The 20,742-nt window shown below is 34.8% G+C and overlaps 2 protein-coding genes across 2 annotated transcripts; one reads left to right on the top strand and one right to left on the bottom strand.

The window, feature by feature from the left end:
- Window positions 1-2,947: 2,947 nt before the first annotated feature.
- On the top strand, window positions 2,948-4,661 carry LOC123663910. Its single transcript, XM_045598553.1, has 4 exons — window positions 2,948-3,321; window positions 3,403-3,551; window positions 3,668-3,779; window positions 4,426-4,661. Exons 1-4 carry the CDS (start codon window positions 3,053-3,055, stop codon window positions 4,571-4,573), a joined length of 678 nt encoding a protein of 225 aa, XP_045454509.1. The 5' UTR covers window positions 2,948-3,052; the 3' UTR covers window positions 4,574-4,661.
- LOC123664278 (E3 ubiquitin-protein ligase Arkadia-like) lies at window positions 3,801-19,630 on the bottom strand. The gene is made up of 12 exons (XM_045598869.1): window positions 19,489-19,630; window positions 17,850-19,387; window positions 16,672-16,806; window positions 15,291-15,490; window positions 13,151-13,332; window positions 11,846-11,931; window positions 11,388-11,489; window positions 11,114-11,163; window positions 9,635-9,719; window positions 7,353-7,537; window positions 4,759-4,886; window positions 3,801-4,513 (listed from the first exon to the last, which is right to left on the bottom strand). The coding sequence occupies exons 1-11, from the start codon at window positions 19,613-19,615 to the stop codon at window positions 4,763-4,765; spliced, it is 2,814 nt and encodes a 937-aa protein (XP_045454825.1). The 5' UTR covers window positions 19,616-19,630; the 3' UTR covers window positions 3,801-4,513; window positions 4,759-4,762.
- Between the last annotated feature and the right edge of the window lie 1,112 nt (window positions 19,631-20,742).

The following is a 20,742-nucleotide window of genomic DNA, read 5'->3' as shown; positions in this document are numbered from 1 at the left end:
TAATTCAATAATACTTATTTTAAGTGATGGTTGATTCAAATAATTGTTATTAATAAAAATTATTTTTATTAGACAATAATTATTTATTTCCCTGCGAATTGTGAAAGTATTATAACCACGGTCTTACACACAGGTCGGGCAACTACAGTAGTGGGTGGGAGTACGTCACACAGTGGGCTGAAATTCACGTTTCATAGACATTCAAATTTATTTTTTCAAGTGACGCTTTTTTGCTTTAATGCGATTGAGAATAACTGCTATATTCCTTATATAATGAACTTTCAGGTTTATAATAGTAAACAGCGCACTTAGATTTTTTTTTTTTTAATTTTTGTAATGAGTTGACATAATAAATGATGATATCTCCATAATCGCACAATCGCGCCTAATATCCTCTTAGGTTATTAAAATATAAATTGTTTTTGATTTTTTGACATACTTCATGCTGCGGTCAAACGTGCGTTTTTTTTTTAAATCGTTAAAAAATTTACTAATTTTGTTTTCTTTATTTTTTGGTTTTTAACTAATATCAAGATTTACATGGGTGTATATATACTTTACATTTACTCAAATTAGTTGTGTGCTATATTAGAAAGTGAAATTCATTAAAACCCTAAAAAGGTTTAATTATTACAATAAAAATATAATACATACAAACGTTTAAACGGTGTCACTTGATTGCATAGAGCAACACGGAGGGGAGTGGCCATTGCGTTTGTTACCGATACAAAACTTTCTGTCATTTTTTGTGGGGGGAAATTACACACATGCACACTTTATCTAATTCCCACACAAAAATAATCGTCTGTCACTACGAAACTCACACATACTAAATTAAAATCACACTTACATTTTTCACACACACACATAGATACATTCTGTGTCATTACAGTATAATGATACACCGCAACTACACTGAAAAGTTGCTCACAGCCATGGTTGTAACAACTGTCGATATGCATTATCGATAAATTCAACTACTCGGTTAGGGAAATAATGTTTTTAAAGTGATACAAAGGTAAGATATTATTATAAAAATAGACTTAAGTTATTATATACTACAAATCAAACATCGTCATGTAAAATAAACGATTATAAAGAGTAAAGATTTGATTGTTTGTTTGTTAGCATTGAATAGGCTCCGAAACTATTGGACCGATTCAAAAAATTATTTCATCGTTGAGAAGCTACACTATCCTTAAGCGACATAGTTATACTATATTTTTAAAAATATTAGGGACCTTTACTAAAACTCCAATAATGTAACCCAAGGGATAAAAAAATATCCTAAAAATTTCTTACATTGCGTGCGCTGCAAAAACTAATGATAATAGAAATATATAATGTAGTAAGACTTTGTAGAACACATCATTATCTACAATAATTGTATTTGCTCGCAAACGAAAAAAAAACTGACTTCAATTACATCGACAAGTAATACAATATATGTAATATATACGCGTTATCAAAGGTTACTCAAAAAGTTGTTATCAGATCTCGATGAAATTTAAGCGCAACCGCATGATAAACATCAGCTTTCTATTAAATTAAAAATCATCAAAATTGGTTCACCCAGTCAAAAGTTCTGGAGTAACATACATAAAAAATACACTCGAATTGAGACCCTCCTCCCTTTTTGGAAGTCGGTTAAAAAGTGTCGCGACAGCATATGTCTAACTATTATAATTATATCACAATACGTTTGGTGCAACGTTGTTGTGCCAAACAATGCCAGTCTACAATAAACGATTTAAAATTAACCCACATTTTGAGGAGTTGATGTTGTACACTGTGATGTCAACGAATCAGGAATAGGGAGCGTAGCACTAATGGCATCATAAGATGATAGCCTGTCATCTGCTAGATTGAATGATTTGTTGATGACTCTGAAAGGATGGATTTAACATTGTTAATTTTCAAAGTTGACAAATCTAAGTTTCGTTTCACTACTATAACTAAGGTGAACCATATCTTGATTACCTTGTACATGAGACAAAAAAAAACTTATGGGACAAAAACAGTGTGGCGTTAGTGTTGGTTTGGTGCCCTCAACTAATCCTTCTATTTTTCGCCAACACTTGAAAATTAGTGGTATTGATATGATCTGAACAAATTACACTATTTTTTGTGGGCGTCCAGGTTAATCTGTTATTACAATTTTTTTCCATGTATCCCTTAAATTTGGATTTTCAGAAAACCTGCCAAATTTTTATATAAAACATTATGGTCGAAGTTCACATTAAGTAATTCTAGTAAAATGTATTAATACTCGTAATACGCGTATAATATTTAATTTAATGCAATTTTATTGTATAACTATGTTTATTAAAAAAAGCTAGCAATATTATATTTTAAATAAATCAAAATCTCAAAAATGTCTGTCACCTCTTTTGCCTTTGCCGTTTTTATCGATAACTATCTACAAACAAACCGGTAACAACACTATCGCTCGGCGACAGTGACTTCTCGGAAATAGACTCCGATCAGTCGCTCGACCGATCCGCATATTGTATGAGGGCGAGCGGCCTGTGTTGGTAAACAAATCGAGTCAACACGACCGATAATATTTGTAATTTTTAAGTTTAAAAAAGGTTTAAAAGTACTATACAAGTAATAATGTGATTAAAAATACTTACATATGAAAGGTAACGCCATGTTTTAGTAAATTTGACGTGGCAGATCTTTTTTTGAAGCAAAAAAAACAGAACAATTTGGCATTTTTTGAAGGACGTTGATTCAATCGCGCAACTAGATTTAGTCTAGTGATCAGTGCGGCGGCAACTAGTTTTATTGTTTGCATATGGCCATTTGGCCTTATACCTTGACAGAGGGGAACGCCTGTACATGGCTACTCCCCTCCGTGTTGCTCTTTGCTTGATTGAGACCGAGCCATATTCGTTTATATTTTTTAGAGCACGTGCGTCGTACAGTGCTAAGTGGTAACACTATATCTGTCAATGTCAAATTGTCTGCAAAAATGTTTTCTTAAAGGAAACTACATTCTTTAGCCGCTTAACGATTTTATCCCACCAAAAATACAAGAACTAACACAATGCTTAGAAATAGATTATTTCATATACTTAAAACAGCTTTTCGGACAAATAGTAAAAGAGGTATTGTTCAAATACGAAATATAGCACCTGTAACTTTGGGCCTTTTAACTACTGCATATTGTGATGAAAAAGAACAGGATGATTCTCTTTGGACCGCTAATGGCTTAGAACACGAATTTCTTATTAAACAGGCTACTACGGTTAACGTCAATGCTGCTACACAACTACTTACAGTTACTTTAGTTGCCATTCAAGACACTAGCGAAAGGTAATAATACAACTGCTTGCTTTTATAGCTATTGTATTTTAGAAAGAATATGCATAAATTCAAGTAGTATAAATATTTCAGATTAAGAGATGCATTGACCAAAGAAATTTGTTTAATAAAACAGGCTCTTGAATGGGGTGATGAAGGCACTCCGCCACAACACTGGGACCAGCTAGTGGCAGTCAGAGGAGCCTTGTGTGATCTTAAACACAACCTGAGAACTCTCTTTAGTATGTTTTTATCATAATTATATAATTTGATGAAATTTTAATTGATTAGAATATCTTTAAAAATCATTACTTAAATATAATTATGAAATGACATACACAAAACTAATATTTTTTAGGCTATATGGATTATGCAGAAAAATTAGCAACTACTGCAGCAGAAATATCATATTTGTCTGGCAACATTGTAGCTTCTGATGCTATATGTGAAAGGATTGATCATGCATGCAGGTTAAGAAATCAAACTGTTTATTTTGTTATTAAAGTCTTTAATAAATTGTGATATAATTATATATTTAAATCTACTTTAAAATCTTCTTATACTTTCCTTATTAATATAGATGTAACCAAGCAAGATTAAAATAACAAATAGTTTATTACAAACCTAAAAAATTATTTCATAACAAGTAAATCTAGAGTCACAAGTTTAATTTTTTTTAAATTCAGTCAGTTCCGTAATAAACGATTGTGGTATAATAATTCAATCAGTATAAAAATAAGTCCTAAAAAATCAACCAAATCTCATACATATCACAAATTACAACAACTTCAACAGACTATTTCACAATGAATCATTAAGGCCCAGTTTGTCCTGCAAAAAAATTATAAACAGACTTTAACAACAGGAGGTAGAATAGGCCAGTAAAAAATAAAAATATTTTTCTAGACCCTTTATCTGTTGGATAGCATCATCTTTCAAATAGCATTATTCACAACTGGTGAAACAGGCTCTAAGTTAACCACATTTTTATAGCTAAACACTTTCCATTCATTATTAAATGTCTCTAGACTTACATTTTACAACACAACACTTTGTTAAAAACATTGTAATATTGAATTAGTGTTTTAATATTTTGAAGAGAAAATTTATTTTCAGGGCTTGTAACACTCAAAAACAATTAACACATGAGTTGCAGCAAGAGAGCTTGGAGTTACAACAGCAGGCCATTATAAGTTCTCCACACCTTGAAGAGAAATTGAAAAATAATTCAGAAAATGATAAAAAGCAAAATGTAGAAGGATAAAAATCTTACTGTAATTCTAATTACATTTATGTTTGACACAAAAACTCAGGGTACTAGTGATAATAAAAAATAAAAATACAGGTAAATCCGAAAACATGTTTTTTTTTTATTTGTTACATAAGCTTGATGTGACATTGGAATTCATTACTAAGAATTTTTTTCACAACTATTATTGAAACATTTACCTTACTAAAATGTTGCATCCTTGTTAAGATGTGTCTCAATATCGACTCTGCATATAGGGCAGTGTTTGTTAGTGCTAAGCCATTGGTCCACACACTCCATATGGAATAGATGCATACACGGTAAGCGCCTACAAAAAATATAAACATGTAAAAATTAAAAATATATTAAATTTATATATATATATATATATATATATATATATATATATATATATATATATATATATATATATATATAAAAAACTAAATTTATGGGTTCATAAAGCAGTGTCAATGTGTGTCTAATATTTGCTGTATATTATATACTTTTTTAAATTATGCTCTAAAAATACATTAAATTAAAAATTGACACACACGCGTCAATCAAATTGAGAATAGATTGTAGACTATAGATTAATTAATATTGTCTTTACTGAATGTCATATATAATAGCTAATAACTAATATATTTATGTTCAAACTTATAATTTAAATTAATTATGGGCGTATTTTGACCATTAGTAATCATTAACCCTTTCACCACCTGAGTCGGATTTATCCGACAAAAACTTTCGGGCTCATTCCGCCTTAGTCAGATTTATCCGACACAAAACCCTGTGTACTATATTATATTCAATTTCTAAATGTATAATGATGTTTTAGCCTAAAATACATTTTTTTTTTCGAAAGTTTATCTATTCAACCTCTCATTTCTCATTCAATTCAATTTTAATTAGTGTTACAATTTAGATTTACTATATCCAAAAAACAAAATAAAATACTATTTCAATTAAGGTAAATTTACTTATATTATCCCGGAGAAAGTGTATTGACTTCCGACGCCTATGTCGTATTTATCCGACAGTAGTGATGAGACATAATGTTAGAATTTATAAGATATGGAATATTCATAAACAAAAATATTATATAACATTAAATACAAAGTTATTGAATAAAATAAAGTACATTGAGTATGTAATTGTTATTTAATAACGTTAACATGTTGTTTTTGCTCTTTGTTAATCTATATTTTGTAAGAAATTAGCGATTTAGTTATTTTTATACGGACAACTATAAATGCTAATTCCCATCCCTAGACTGAGTCCTTTTCGCCAGTATAGCCAGTACAGAGCCAGCGCCTGCGTCGGATAAACACGACCGATCATGACGTCACAACCGTATGGAATTTTCCATTAGTGTTGCGCGTGTTTTTGTGATATAGTAGTGAGTTAGTAAGTTTTACGTTCGTATTTTTAAAATCGAAATATACCATTACGACTGCTGAAGAATTAATACGAATTCTAGAAGGTGATGACGATGACGAATTTGTGTCAGACGAAGAATTTGATATTGACGAAGACAAAATCATATTTTTTAAATTGTTTTATTTTATTGTGCAGTGAGAAACGGTGATTATACGACGACGAAGAATTAATAAATATAGGTTTAAAGGGTTATTATGTACAATCGAGGAGTGTAATTTAACCCTAACCTATCTAACTTAAGAAGTACAACGTTTAACGAGTTTCGTTTAACAAAAAAAAAAAATAATAATAACCCTAACCTATCTAACTTAAAAAGTACAACGTTTAACGACAGTTTCGTTATACAAAAAAAAAAAAAAAAAAATAACCCTAACCTATCCATACACTCCTCGATTGTACATAATATCCTAATGCTATTTGTAGTAGTGGCAATTCAACGGAGAGTGATATTGAATCGGTAGGTTATTTTTTTTCCGTGTCTGTCATAGGTGTATGAACATCATTTTTAACCGACTTCAAAAAAAGGAGGAGGTTACTCAATTCGACCGTATATATTATTTTTTATGTATGTTCGGCGATAATTTCGTTGCTTATGAACCGATATCGATAGTTCTTTTTTTGTTGGAAAGGAAATTTTCCTAGTTTAGTACCATGATAAGAAAACCAGGATCTGATGATGGGATCCTAGAGAAATCGAGGGAAACTCATAAATCCGCATAACTTTTTTCTGGGTGTACCGATTTTGATGATTTTTAATTTAATCGAAAGCCGATGCTTATCATGTGGTCACATTTAAATTTCATCGAGATCTGACTGCAACTTTTGGAGTAATCTTTGATAGTGCGTATTTACTCGACTATTTTTTCGTCTACCTACGTTGTACTGCTTGTCGATATTATTATTATTAAGCATGTTTAAAGACTGATTAACGTATGTTTGAATATTAATTAATGTGCAGTACTATACATAATAAAAAATTAAGCTTTTGATGTTTATCGATAACTATACTTTACAACACTATGCAAAATTGTACCTAAATGTTGCTGGCGCTACAGGCACTTCACGCGAGTTATTGCACGGCGGTTAAAGGGTTAAATTAAAAATATTCCATTTTAGACTTGTTCAAAACTATGAATAATAAAGAAAAGATTAAGAAGATTTATTTTTTCTTATAATTCCTATAAATATATTAGCAGAATATTATTTAAACCCAGTGAATTAATTGATGCTAGTAACTAACGAGGAGACATTTAAACCACAGGGACAAATTAAAATTAACGGCATTAAAAAAAGGAAATAAATTAAAGTTAACGGAATATCGAACAAGTGACATGTATGTACAAGGAGTGACCTGCAGTCCGCGTCGACCTCGAAGACGGAGAGGCAGATGGTGCACTTCTCGTCCTGGTGGTGCGGCGCGGGGCGCGCGTAGTAGTGGCGGCGCGTGTTGCGCTCGATGACGGCGCGCGAGGCGCCGCGGGCCGCGCGCCGCGCCTCCTCGCCGCCGCGCACCAGCGCCGACAGCGCGCCCGAGCCCTGCCGCGGGGACGAGCTATGTAAGTATATATAACCCGAGGGACTACCGGACGTTTCAAGTGTAGCTGTGCGTTCTGTGTTCAAACATATTATTTTTACTTGATGTAATAGAAAATTACTTCAGTTTATTCGTGACTACAAAAATACTTCTCTTGAAAAAAGAAACCGAGTATTTATGCTATAAAATTCGTAATAACAAATAAAAGTTTTACCTAGACAATATGGCTCCATGGAGCCAAAGTAGGGAACCATCACTCATGAATATCTCCGTTGAGCTACCAGATGACCAGATACATAAAATACTTAAGTTAGTCCTGGATGCCGGATGGTCATTAGGACATTTATGAACTAGTAAAGTTCTAGTGTCCAGCTTATCAACATGAAGATAGGGCCACTAATGTGGCATGGGAGAAGACAGCCCGGGACATGCTAGGGGCAAGTCCACCTTCGGAAGCTAAGGACGTGACAAGGACGACGAGAATAGGGGATCGGGCAATAAATCCGATTAAAATCTGTAATGTACTTAGATAAAATAAATATACTGTTTTACGATTATTTGTCGAATAATAATTTAATATAATTCATTTAAATATTTTTAAATAAAGAAATAAAATGTCATTATCAATATTTTTAATCTGTACTGAACACAAATTACACACCCAATACAGTACGTGACGTCATTTGTAGGATCAAGCATTGGCCGCGTTCCACTAAGCGTCCGTAACGCCCGCATCAAAACCGTAGTAGTTTGGACAGTCCTCACTTGATGTTAACTTTACAGTACCTAAAGAATTCTGAAGAAACCGAAACAAATGGAAATCTGAGGGCAAGATCAGGGCTATATTGCGGAGGCATTAAGACTTCCTAGTCAAACTCTCTCAATTTTTGTTGAGTGGCTAAAAACGTATCAGGTCGGGCGTTATCGTGATAAAAGACCATATCTTTTCCGTTGATCAATTCTATCCGCTTATTCTCAATTTCTTGCTCAAGAAGTCTCATCGGCTGTTGACAGTAGAAATCCGGATCGACGGTTATGTCCGGCGGTGGAAGCTCATAATGAATGATGCCCTTCCAATCCCACCATACTCTCAACATCACCTTATTGCGTGTCAACCCGGGTTTGCGATTGTCCGTGCAGCTTGACCGACCTTTGACCACGATCTCTTTCGTATATTTTTATCGTTAGGTGAAACTTTTCGTCACCAGTAATCAATCCCTTCAAAAAATGGTTCGATGTCCACTAAGAACTGATTTTGCGACAAGGCCCCATTAAGGAGGTTTTATGGCTCTCACAAATTTGTATGAAAGTCCTTCATTTTTTTAATACTAAAAGCTTGAAATTCGGTATGGAGGAAGTTGGAGGTTAACAGTAGCCGTCCACTAAGAACAGATTTTGCAAAAAGGCCGCATTAAAGAGGTGTAAGGGCTCACGCAACTTTTTGTGAGTTATTCAAGTTCGTCGTTTTTGATTCTAAATGTATGAAACTTTGCTTCAAGGCTACTATGAAAATGAGTTATACGTGTTTCAACCTTTGTAAAAATTGGTTAAAAAAAGTAATTAGGTTTGTAAGTTTCTGTTTTTTTTTTATATTACAGATATTAAAATATCCTTTTTTGGCTACTTATAGAAGACTAGTAAATACCTGTTTCAGCGTTTTTAAAAATTTCATCCTTATTCATTTAGGTTTTCAATCTTTTATTTATAGAGTTAAGAGCATGAAACTTAACCGACCTCCTTTAATAATAGGGTTGACCCCCATTAGATATTCTACGCGAGTGAAGCCGCAGGCAACAGCTACTATTTAATGTAATTTATATTAACTCACTGTTATAGTACACTTAATGTTATCATTTGCTACACAGACTTAAATATTAAAATAGAACTTTTGAATCTAACTAATTATAAAGCTAAAAAGTTAATTTGTTTGTGTAAACGCCTTAATCTCAAGAACTACTGTTTCGAATTGAAAAATTCTTTCTTGTGTTAAATAGCCCACTTACCGAGGAAGGCTATAGGTTATTTTTGTCCTCAAATTGAAGCGTGTAAAACCGCGGGGCATAGCTAGTAAAAATATAAAAAGAGGATTTATTACTAACCATGACTGATGGTTGAATTGAGATGTGCAGATGCGGCGGCATTTGGAAGTAGTGATGCATATAGTGGTGTATGTGCTGGCCGTCACTATGAAACAAAATAAGTAAGTTCTTAATTACCAATGTTTCCTATATTTATTTTAATTATGAATTGAGGTTACCATTGTTAACCTCAACTGCACCAATCAACTTCTTATGAGTTTTGTCCACTCTATGTGACATAGGCGAAGTCATCTTCTTTTCAACCTCTTTTTGGGTCACCATTGAAAGTCAAAAACTTAAGAAGAAAATATTCATTCACTCGTTCTATGTTCATGGGGAATGAAAACATGTTTACTGACTTCATAATGGTTGTTTTTGATGTTTTAGTACCTTTGGTAATTGTATTTTGATGATTTGGTATTTGGTATCTACTAATTTAATCGCTTAGGGGTGGTCTATTTATCACGTGAGAATCGAAGAGGAAAGGGTCCAGAAAAACATCACGAAATATCACAAGAAAGGGGAGGGGAGGTTATCACGTGTAATGTATTGATGAACGTGCGATTTCAAGAAAAGATGTCAAGAAAAAGATAACAAATACACAACCTTGTCAAACTTTCTCTTTGGATAAAAGTTTTTTTTTTTAAATTATTTTATATTTAAAATTAAAGAAATGAAACGAGAAACATGTAACCGATTTGGAGGCTGGTATATTTCTGACTCCCATAATATATATTATTACATTCATATCTCTTTAAACAAACCCAATAAATTATTAATATCTATGTTTTGTCTCCGTCCTTAATTCTATGAACTGCCCAGTGGCAATGCTAAGTCAGCGGAACAGTTACGTACTAATCTAAGGAGGGTTGGGGTGCTACGTAACTACCTTGATGCCTGTCTAGAAAATTGTATCACGATGTTTCATTTTCAAAAGAAAAATAAACGTCTTTTTTGGGTATGGAGGGGGTTCTAAAACGTTTCACTAAAAGTTTAAAAAACAGGCTAGGAAACATCACGTGATTAATGAATGACCCCTTACCATTAAGTTTTGTTGCAAAGTCAGTCCGTGTACACTTTGTGTAGTCTAACTATTACTAATAAAGTATCCCCTTCATTTAAATACATTTTTATATTAAATGAAAATAAAATTTGATTGAAACTTGAAATTGACAGAATCTGATACATGTTATACTGTTTATCGATAATACATATACAATCTATACTAATATTATAAAGCTGAAGAGTTTGTTTGTTTGAACGCGCTAATCTCAGGAACTACTAGTCCGATTTGAAAAATTCTTTTACTGTTAGATAGTCTATTTATCGAGGAAGGCTATAGGCTATATATCATCACGCTAAGACCAATAGGAACGGAGCACCAATGAAGAATGTTTCAAAATCGGGTTTTTTCTGTTCCACGCGGCCGAAGTCGCGGGCAGAAGCTAGTATTTTATAATATATCTTATATGGAATAACATAGTATTTATTGTTACTTACACAACCAATGGCGTCCCCCCTAATTCGTGATTCTCCAATTCATCTGGGAACTAAAAAAAATTAACATATCATATAAACATTCAGTAAAAGGTGAATTATATTTATATATTATTATTGTTGTTATTAAAAAAAAACATAAAATTTAAAACTGTCACGTAACTCAATACAGTAAATGTTATTTAACAATAATTCAAATATCAATCACTAACTATTCTGTCTAAGGTGTTGTCAAAATAATTATAGATAAAGGTTAAAACATTAAAAGAAAATTTACCGCTAACATTGCAGTAGGTCTAGGTATGTATGGCGAAGGGTAGCGAGTGAAGCCCGAAGCTACGCGGTCCATATCACCCACAAAACTTCGACGTTGTACTTCCTGATAATAGGCAGGCAAAAAAATAGTAAAGTAGTGAGTATTATCAACAGATTTAACCTTTTACACACAGCAGGATATAATTATCCTGTAAAGGAGCAGCCCATCTGGGGACCTCAACCTTTCAGAAGATTACAGTTAAATACCACTGCTCTCAAATAGTGCAGTTTTCCTGTGGTAAGTAGAGTGGCCAGAAGTCTTGGGGGAGGGTCGAGGGTGGGGTCAGTAACACGCTACAATGCTTCTGGCTGGTCCTGCAATAGGCTATGGTAACCGCTTACAATAACGTGGGTCATATGTTTGTTTACCGACCTAATCGTATAAAGATTTTTTTTATAATTATTAACTATACCACTTACCAACATGTGCTGCTGTCGTTGCCATAGTCGTTCGTGTACAAGATATGGCGGTGCGATGGACATGCCTTCCCGCCGACGTTCGCCCACTAAGGTTTTAATAATATTTTAATAATCAATATGTAAAAAAATTGTAGTATAGCAACCATAATTAAGTGCATAACTACATATACATTGAATAATTCTTAAAATTACTGAACGTTACTTTACCTTCACTTGTAGGACTTTGTACAAACATGATGATTATATTCATCTTAGTGGGAAAATAATAATTAGAAGCGCTCCACTCCTTTGTTGCCCCAAGGCCTCCTGACCTCTAAATCTGATTCTGGCTTAAGTTATATAATAATATATAACTTATATCAAACGGATCAAAGCGTAACTATTAATATATAAAACCGGTTAAAACCTCATCGATCTACCAGTAAATGATTAAAATAACAATATCGGTGTTTGGTTTATTACCGAACACTAAGGCATTGCAACATCTAAAGATCATCGCACTAGTATAGCGAAGAGCTTAAAAAATTAGAATAACGCCGGATATTTTACTTCAGTGCATAATTTACCATTCTTACATTCGTATGCGTTCATCAAAATTCATAACATTTGACATTAACTTAACATTAATTTAAGACCTATAATAAACATTTTGAAACCATTTTACTTCGTAATCAAAACTTTAACATTATAACATATTTAACTAATCTCAGGCATATTGGTCTTTCGACCAGGAGTCGGTTTAGGTGTGTCGAAAAACACAAGTGTTTGGTAATATGGGTAAGTAAGAAAATATGATAGTAACTAATAATTAAATAAAAATTCTTTTTGTAACTACGTGTTCTGCCTCAAAGGAGTATATCACTCACTACACTATAATTATGCATCCTCCTCCATCCATCCTTCATCCATATGCATATAACTTACCAAAGAAATACACGACCGTGTGTGTATGTAAGATATTTATTTATTTACTAGCTGACTCGGCAAACGTTGTCTTGCCGCTAAACGCTATTTAAAAATAGGGGTTGGTTGTAGAAGGGTGAAAATTTAGGATTGTATGTATTTTTCAACGTCAAATCATAATAAAATAAAAAATAAATAATTTATCTTAAAATTAAAAAAATAAATTTAGGGGTGGATTTACCTTTAACATTTAAGGTGATGAAAAGTAGATGTTCGATTCTCAGACCTACCTAATATGCACACGAAATTTCATGAGAATCGGTCAAGCCGTTTCGGAGGAGTTTAACTACAAAGACCGCGACACGAGAATTTGATATATTAGATATTGTAATGTATACTCACAGTGTGCGTGCGGCGGGGTCGAGTGCGGCACGTGCGCGTGCGGGTGTCCGTGTGCGTGCGGGAGCACGTGCGCGTGCGCGTGCGGCAGCGGGTGCGCGTGCGGCGTGCGCGCGTGTGCGTGCGGGTGCGCGTGCAGGGAGCGCGTGTGCGGCACGCAGCGGCATCCGCGACACGCAGGCACTCTAAATTAACGCAATAATTGCTTAAATTATTGCTTTATAAGACTCGGTGACTGTTGGTCATTCGGGGCAATCTATAAATTAAGTCGCACGAATTTCACGATTTTTTTACCCCTCGCTCATTCTTGTCACATTTATGACACCCCCTACCTAATTTAATTTAACTGAGTTGAGGCACAGCAGGAAATATCCTGCTCAAAATCTGGAGCAGCCCGACTGAAGAAATACCTCAATCTTACAGACGATCGCGCTTCGCTACGCTTACGCTTCAACTTGTACTATTCCATAGCTATAATAGTTGGGCAAATGCCTCTTTCCCAATTTAGGAGAAGGGTCGGAGCTTCATCCACCACGCTGATTCAATCCTCAATTTCTAGCGCTTGATGCAAAACGCCATGTCAATAAACAGAGACCTAAACCCTCCTATACTTACACATACAATTTTGCGGGTCAGCTTTACTGCTGCACTTGTTCTAGGATATTTAAAAGTAAATGCGGATTAGCGAGCCATATTAGGGCCCACCAGAGAGACCCTGACCTGAGGGTGAGAGGCCCAGGGTCGCCGTCATCGAAATCGATGACTATATAGGGTGACTAGACCTCCTGGGGGGGATTGGGGGTAGGGTCCGCAACTCACTTGGGATGCTTCTGGTGTTACAGGTGTCTATAGGGTACGGTAATCACTAACCATCAGATGAGCCGTACGCTTGTTTGCTGGCCTAGTTGCATAAAAAAACGTGACGTCAAATATTTTGCAATTTGACACGCAGAAATTATTAAATTAAAACAGTTTCAAATTTTTTTTTTCTATTGAAATTATTTTTCTCTGAAAGATCTCTTGGTCACCTCAATTAACTGAGCTCAGCCGGAAATTTTTTGCAGTCGTCGGTTCACTCCGTCGACTCCACTACTTTCTTCCCTTGCCTAACAAAATTACATTAGCACAACCACTACTTTTAACAATCCTTGACTATGCAGATACGTGTTTTCTGGATCTCAAAGAGAAGCAACTAAATAAGCTTGAGCGCCTTCAAAATCTATAAGGTTCATATTTGGTCTTCGCAAATATGACCACGTCTTCGATTTTCGCAGTAAACTCAAGTGGCTCCCAATTCGCCTTCGCAGGAATACCCATGTACTTACACTACTCTACTGTATTATTTTTAATCCCAATGCCTCTTATTACCTTAAAGAACGGTTTACGTGTCTTTACAATTCCCATGATCTGTAAAACAATTTGGTTCTAAAAACTCCTTCCCATTTTACCTCCTTCTACCCCCATTTCTTTATTGTTAACACTGTCCGCCTGTGGAACTCTCTTCCTCAGCTTTCAATAAGACAAGCTCGAATGCAAACTTGCTTTAAGCAGCGTCTTAAAAAGCATTATACATACGTCGCTCATTAAGTAATGATTGTCGTGATTTGTAATTCACTATATATATAATTCACTATATATACGGTCGTAAGAGGTCGGTTGAGTAACCTCTTCCTTTTTTTAAGTCGGTTAAATAAAAATAAATACAATTTTTTAATACTAACAGATATACGAGTACAATTATACATATTTTGAAATGTCATATCACAAAATTTTAGACCTCACCCCACCTAATGTCGCGCTTCGTCGACTCCCTATCTTCCTTAACGTGTGACGTAATTTATGGATGGCCCCCTTTTAAGATTAAACGTTTTTACAGTCGTTCTACAATATATACCCATTTGAGAGATAATCTTAAAGAGCGGTCGCAGCCTACATACGTCCATTTATTAAAGCTGAAATTGCGTTAACTACATTAACTAATTACATTAATATACCCAAAGAATGATAATTTTCCGAAAAAATAATATAATAACACATTCTATAAATAAAATAAAAACTATAATAATATCTCGAAGTAAATTTTTTTTGCAACGTCCATAAACTTAAAACGCAATTATCTCAGAACAAGTGTACAAATTGTTACCTCCTCTGGTGCACGAGGTGCGGGTGCGGGGGCGGGTGCGGGGGCGGGTGCGCGGCCGCGTGCGCGTGCGGCGTGCAGTCGGGCGGCGAGCCGGCGGGCGGCGGCTCGCGGTGCGGCACGGACTCGAACAGGGGCCGCGGGGGCGCCGCCGCCGGGGACCCCGCGCGCCCCGGGGAATTAGTCAAATCGATCACTTGCCGCTGGAATATCATTTATTTTTATTTATTTAATCGTCGAAGAAACACAACATATAGTTTTAATTTCACTCATTATAATGAAACAACTTTTTTGAACCACCAGTCCTCCCGTGACCACGGCTGTTGAGTCTGGTTTTAATATACATATATATTTATTTATATAAGGTGTTCGACTTCTAACTGCATTCCTTTAAATGGAGGGTTCTGTGGGTGTAATAGAACACGTTCCGCATAAAAAAAAGCCTAGCCCATCTTCAAATTCGACTTTGTTTAAATAGGAGCTACTTTGGTAGACTCGTTCCGCACGATACTTTTCGTGAGCGCATAGGCAAGGCTATAAATTTACAATGAAAAACATTCTGCAAGACAAATAATTCGTTTACATATGAGGTTCTTTTGTTCAAGGGGGAGTTAGTATTAATATTTCATATTATCGACGTTTTTAGGTTAAGAATAATAGTATTGGGCGGTTATGCAGACGTACGTTGCCACGGTAGCTCGTGTGATTATAGCCTATGTGATCTATAAATATAATGTGATCTATATACTTACAGAACCCTTCATTTGAAAGAACACAGTTAGGAGTCAAACATTCTGTATGTGTAATTTACATGTAACTTTATCGAAAAAATATAATATATATATATTATACATGCATTAAGTTGCTTCCTTTAAGAATATTATTAAAATATATGTCACACATAACACATCATCATCATTACTTCAACCTATCGTAGTCCACAAATGGCGTGAACTCATATGTGTGGCCCACAGTCACCACGATGGGCATACGAGTTGATGACCGCAGGACAGTGCTGTCGCACCGAAGACACTGCCTGCCTGTCTTCGGCCTGTGTCTTTCCAAGCCAGCAGTTAGACGGTTATCCCGCCTTCGGTCGGCTCTTTAAGTTCCAAGGTGGTAGTGGATGTGTTATCCCTTAGTCACCTCTTACGACAATCACGGGGGTGACTATATTCTTTACTGCCGTAACCACACAGCATCACACACACATAATAAGTAGACTAAAAATTTTATAAAAATTGGTCAAGCAGTTTCAGAGGTGCGTGACCACTAACCACATAATACAAGTTTTCTTTTCCAAAAAAAAGGAACATGAAATCTGCTACACTGCTACTTAATGCTAATATATTTATGTATTAGATAAAGTTAATTCATAGCAAACATTTTGCTCTTCTTCTAAAACTTGGATATCATCATCGGAGCTGGAGTCGGACACCCAATCTAACTGTAAATCAGGTGCAGATAAGACATTCCCAGTACTGCCACTAGATCCATCTGAATTATTGGCCAAATTTTCCTGGAACAGCAGAATGATACTTGTTACACTTAATACATTAAAAAATTTAGTGGCACATTGGATAGATTTGGCTGTATTTATTGAACAGCAGCCCGTGTGGGGAATTACTTTTAAAGGATTGAGAAACGAAGCCTTACAGAAGATCAGCTACATAATACTGCACTCAAGTAGTGTTGTGTTCTTGTGGTGAGTAAGGTGGCCAGAGCTGTGAAGGGTCGGATAGAGTCGGCCATACGATTGCGTGTGGGCCGATGTGGGCCGTACTATTGCTGGCCTAATCATATAAAAAAATAATATCGAAATGTTCAAATTCTTGGCAAATTTAATGCCACAATTATTTACGCTTGTAGATAATTCCGATACGAAAGACCTAACGCGAGATAAAACTTGCTATTGGCGAGGCCACCCCAAAAATAATGCCATGCCATGCATCGGTACTTCACTGCAAATTTAGAATCCCAGAAACCTTAATAACTAGACTTAAGATTTCTAAAAGTCGACGCGAGTCAACTGATCAAGACTATTCTACATATTTTTTTTATATATAGTTATTATTTTTATTATATTTACACTTATTTGCTATCTACACTATATGTACATTTATTTTCTAGCTACAATATATGTACACTTATTTTGACGCGAACTTGGGGAGGCCTATACCCAGCAGTGGACTGTCATAGGCTGAAATGATGATGATGATATAAATCCAAGTCACTGATAGGGTACAATACTATAGCCCTCAAAGTTTGTTAAGCATTTATATGATTCAAGTCAAATTTGATTTATTGCAACCTAATGTAAATGAGCTATTAACATAATTCAGAAATTAATATCTAATAATACAAATTAAAATTGAGAAATATTTAGTTATGGAAAAGCGTTGCATGGAAGCATGGAACCTTCCGAAGCTCCGGAGGCGTCACGGAACGAAATTATGCCGATGAACGGTCTAATTTTGAAGTTAGGTCTATGGGATTTTTTCTTGGTACTATATTTGGGTCAGAAAGTACTGAATTCCATAAAATAGTAAAAATAATACTTACTTGATTGTTGTTATTTATTGTTGAGTAGTTTTCTGACTGTACACTTCTTCCAGAACTAGGGCCTGGTTGAGGTGAAGGGTGTCTGGGCCTTCTGGCCCCACTAGCATCATCATTTCTCCTGCAACTTGCATGAGGCTCCGATTTAACATGGACATAACTGTTACAGCCACTACTTTGTCTATCATGTGAGCTTGATGTCCCCGGTTCTGTTTTTACAGGAATCTGTTCCATTGCCTCAATTTTTACTACTGGTGTATTTTCTTGCCTGTTAGTATTTGATGTATTTTCAACTTTAACAATGGGCTGTAAACCAGGTTCCTCTTTAATATTTGACACGGATGGATTTGGTGAACCTGGTGGATTGTCATGGGCACTAAAAGTTCTATGGTGATGATGATGATGGTGGTGGTGGTGGTGATGATGGTGTGACCTATTGTGACATTTGCAGAAAGTGGGACTAGATCTGTGTGTCACATTCTGATCTGTTTGTGTGTGGCAAGGACGTGTATGTACATAGTTTCTTCGAAAATGTCGAGGACTACAAGAGATTGTAGGATTTTCTTGCTTCACTAGAACATTGTGTCCGGGTAAATTGGTTGACCTCATTGAGGTTTGCACTGCTGTTTGGTTGCTTGGTCTGTTTGTTTGACTGTGCCCAGACTGAGCCACATTAACATTAACTCTAGAGTCTAATTGCTCTTGTGGTTCTCTCTTTATTTCTAAACTTGTGCTTGAGCTTGAACTACTACCTGCTGGTCTCGAGCTAGGACCCTGATCTCCACTTGAATTTGAGACATCTCTGTTTATGCTATTTTCACTTTGCTTTTTACTAGCTGAGGTTGTATTATCTTCTTCCTCTGAACTTACTTCTATTAAATTAGGATGACTTTCATTTTCTTTTGATTGTTTTCTCCTTGGGGATATATTTAATTTACGACTTGGTCTTTCTAAATTATGTGCTTGGCCATGGTTTCGGCTTCCACTGCTAGGAAAGTGACCAAGGGGCTCATTCAGAGCAGACATATGTTCATATCCTATATGTGTCAAAGCGGTATCTCGAAGAGGTTGAGGATTGGGTGGAAGTGTATAATTTATGGGCAGGTGATTTCTTTCCTCACCGACTACTACCATATTATTTGTAGAATAAGGAGCTACAATGTAATCAGCTGTAGGTCTTTCAGCATAGTGTATGTAATTTGGATAGTAAAAACCACTTTGTTGAGGAACTGGTTTTGGTTGATAGCGAATGTTTATATCATGAAGTCCAGGACCGCGTGAAATAGTACTGTCTTGGTTATTCCTACCAAGACCATATTCTAAGGAACTTGAACTATCAGGTAGGGGCTGATACTCTTCAGGGACAGGGGTGTATGCAGAAACTGGATGGGTTAAAGGCTGTATTGGTGATGTCGAATTAACATAACTTGATGATATAGCGTTTTCTGGTGTTGGAGAAATTCTTTCAGACATCACTTCAATAGGAACAGGTAGTACATCATCATCACTTTCTGCAAATAATGGATCACATTCCATTTCTTCTGAAATATTAAAAATAATTAACAAGCTTTATATTAAAATCCTTCAAATGTTACTTCATTTACTAGTAGGTTTAGAAAAAATAAAAATTATAAAAATTTACCATTCCGTATTATATTGTCTGATGCAGGAGACATATAAATAGTATCCAGAATTGCTGCTATAGAAGATGGCCCCGGAATATCCCACCTAGACGATGAGTGATCTCGATCATGTGCTCTTTCTGTCATTTTTATTCAGTTATTTAGTTATCATGTTTATAACACTATAGTTTGTTTGTATAGTGAATTCCGTAACCTACAACAAGACAAATATACATTAGAAATGAAAACAAATTTCCTAATTTTTCAAACATACTTGACTTATATCTGAAGAATAGTACATTTATGCATTCATTCATATTGTATATATTGGTATATCAAAATTGCTTAATAAATGTAACATTTTATAACCAGTTATATGCTTCACTATATAGAATAGAATCCAGAAATTGCAGTTTCGGTTTTGGCTAGTTTCAGTCAAAAAAATCTAGTTTCGGCCTTAGTTTCGGTTTCAGTCAAAAAACTACCAAAAATTTAAATCTGTAATGTCTGTCTGTGTCTCTTTAAAATGTGTTTGTTTAATTCAAAATTTCTAGTGCATATTTGTGTTTATTAAGTTGTGATTTGTTTCTTTTTTCATGATTACTTGTAAGAATATGAATTCACTTTAACATGTTTCTTATAAACTGAGACCAAGACCGAAATTTCTGTTTCGGTTTCAGCTTCGGCTGAAAACCAGTTTCGGTCGAACACTATAAGAAATATTAACTTGAATACTAAGTTTGTGTTAAATTTCTGATTATCAATTCATTCATTACATGAAAAATAAGAAGAATCAACGCTGTTTTTACAATCTATTCAGAAAGTTTCCAATTAAATGTAAGGTAAGTTTCTTTAATTACGCGGACAAGATTTAGATATTCAAGATACGGGTAGAAGTATAGTGCAAAATAAGCATGGACAAAAAAATTAAACGCTTACCGAAGCTTATAAACTCTGCATAAAAACCATTTGCACTAAATTTAATGCTATCAATTTTAAGAAAACATACAAATGTGTCAAATAAAGATAATACAAACGAAAAACTTGTTTTTAATTATCCTTATTTATGTCAAAAGTCACAAGAGTGGTTCTTGACAACACAACAGTCATAGATAAGTATAATATGACAACAGTCACATCGAATACACTAATAACCAAAGAGTAAAATAACTTGCTTATACAACTAATAACTGAAACTATATTGTGCGTTGATGGCAATTCAAATAAATATATGAATTTACACCTTCGCTAAAATATATAACGCAAAAATAGAT

This window comes from Melitaea cinxia, chromosome 21 (assembly GCF_905220565.1).
Source record: "Melitaea cinxia chromosome 21, ilMelCinx1.1, whole genome shotgun sequence".
Lineage (NCBI taxonomy): Eukaryota > Metazoa > Arthropoda > Insecta > Lepidoptera > Nymphalidae > Melitaea > Melitaea cinxia.
This window is presented reverse-complemented; position numbering and strand designations above follow the sequence as displayed.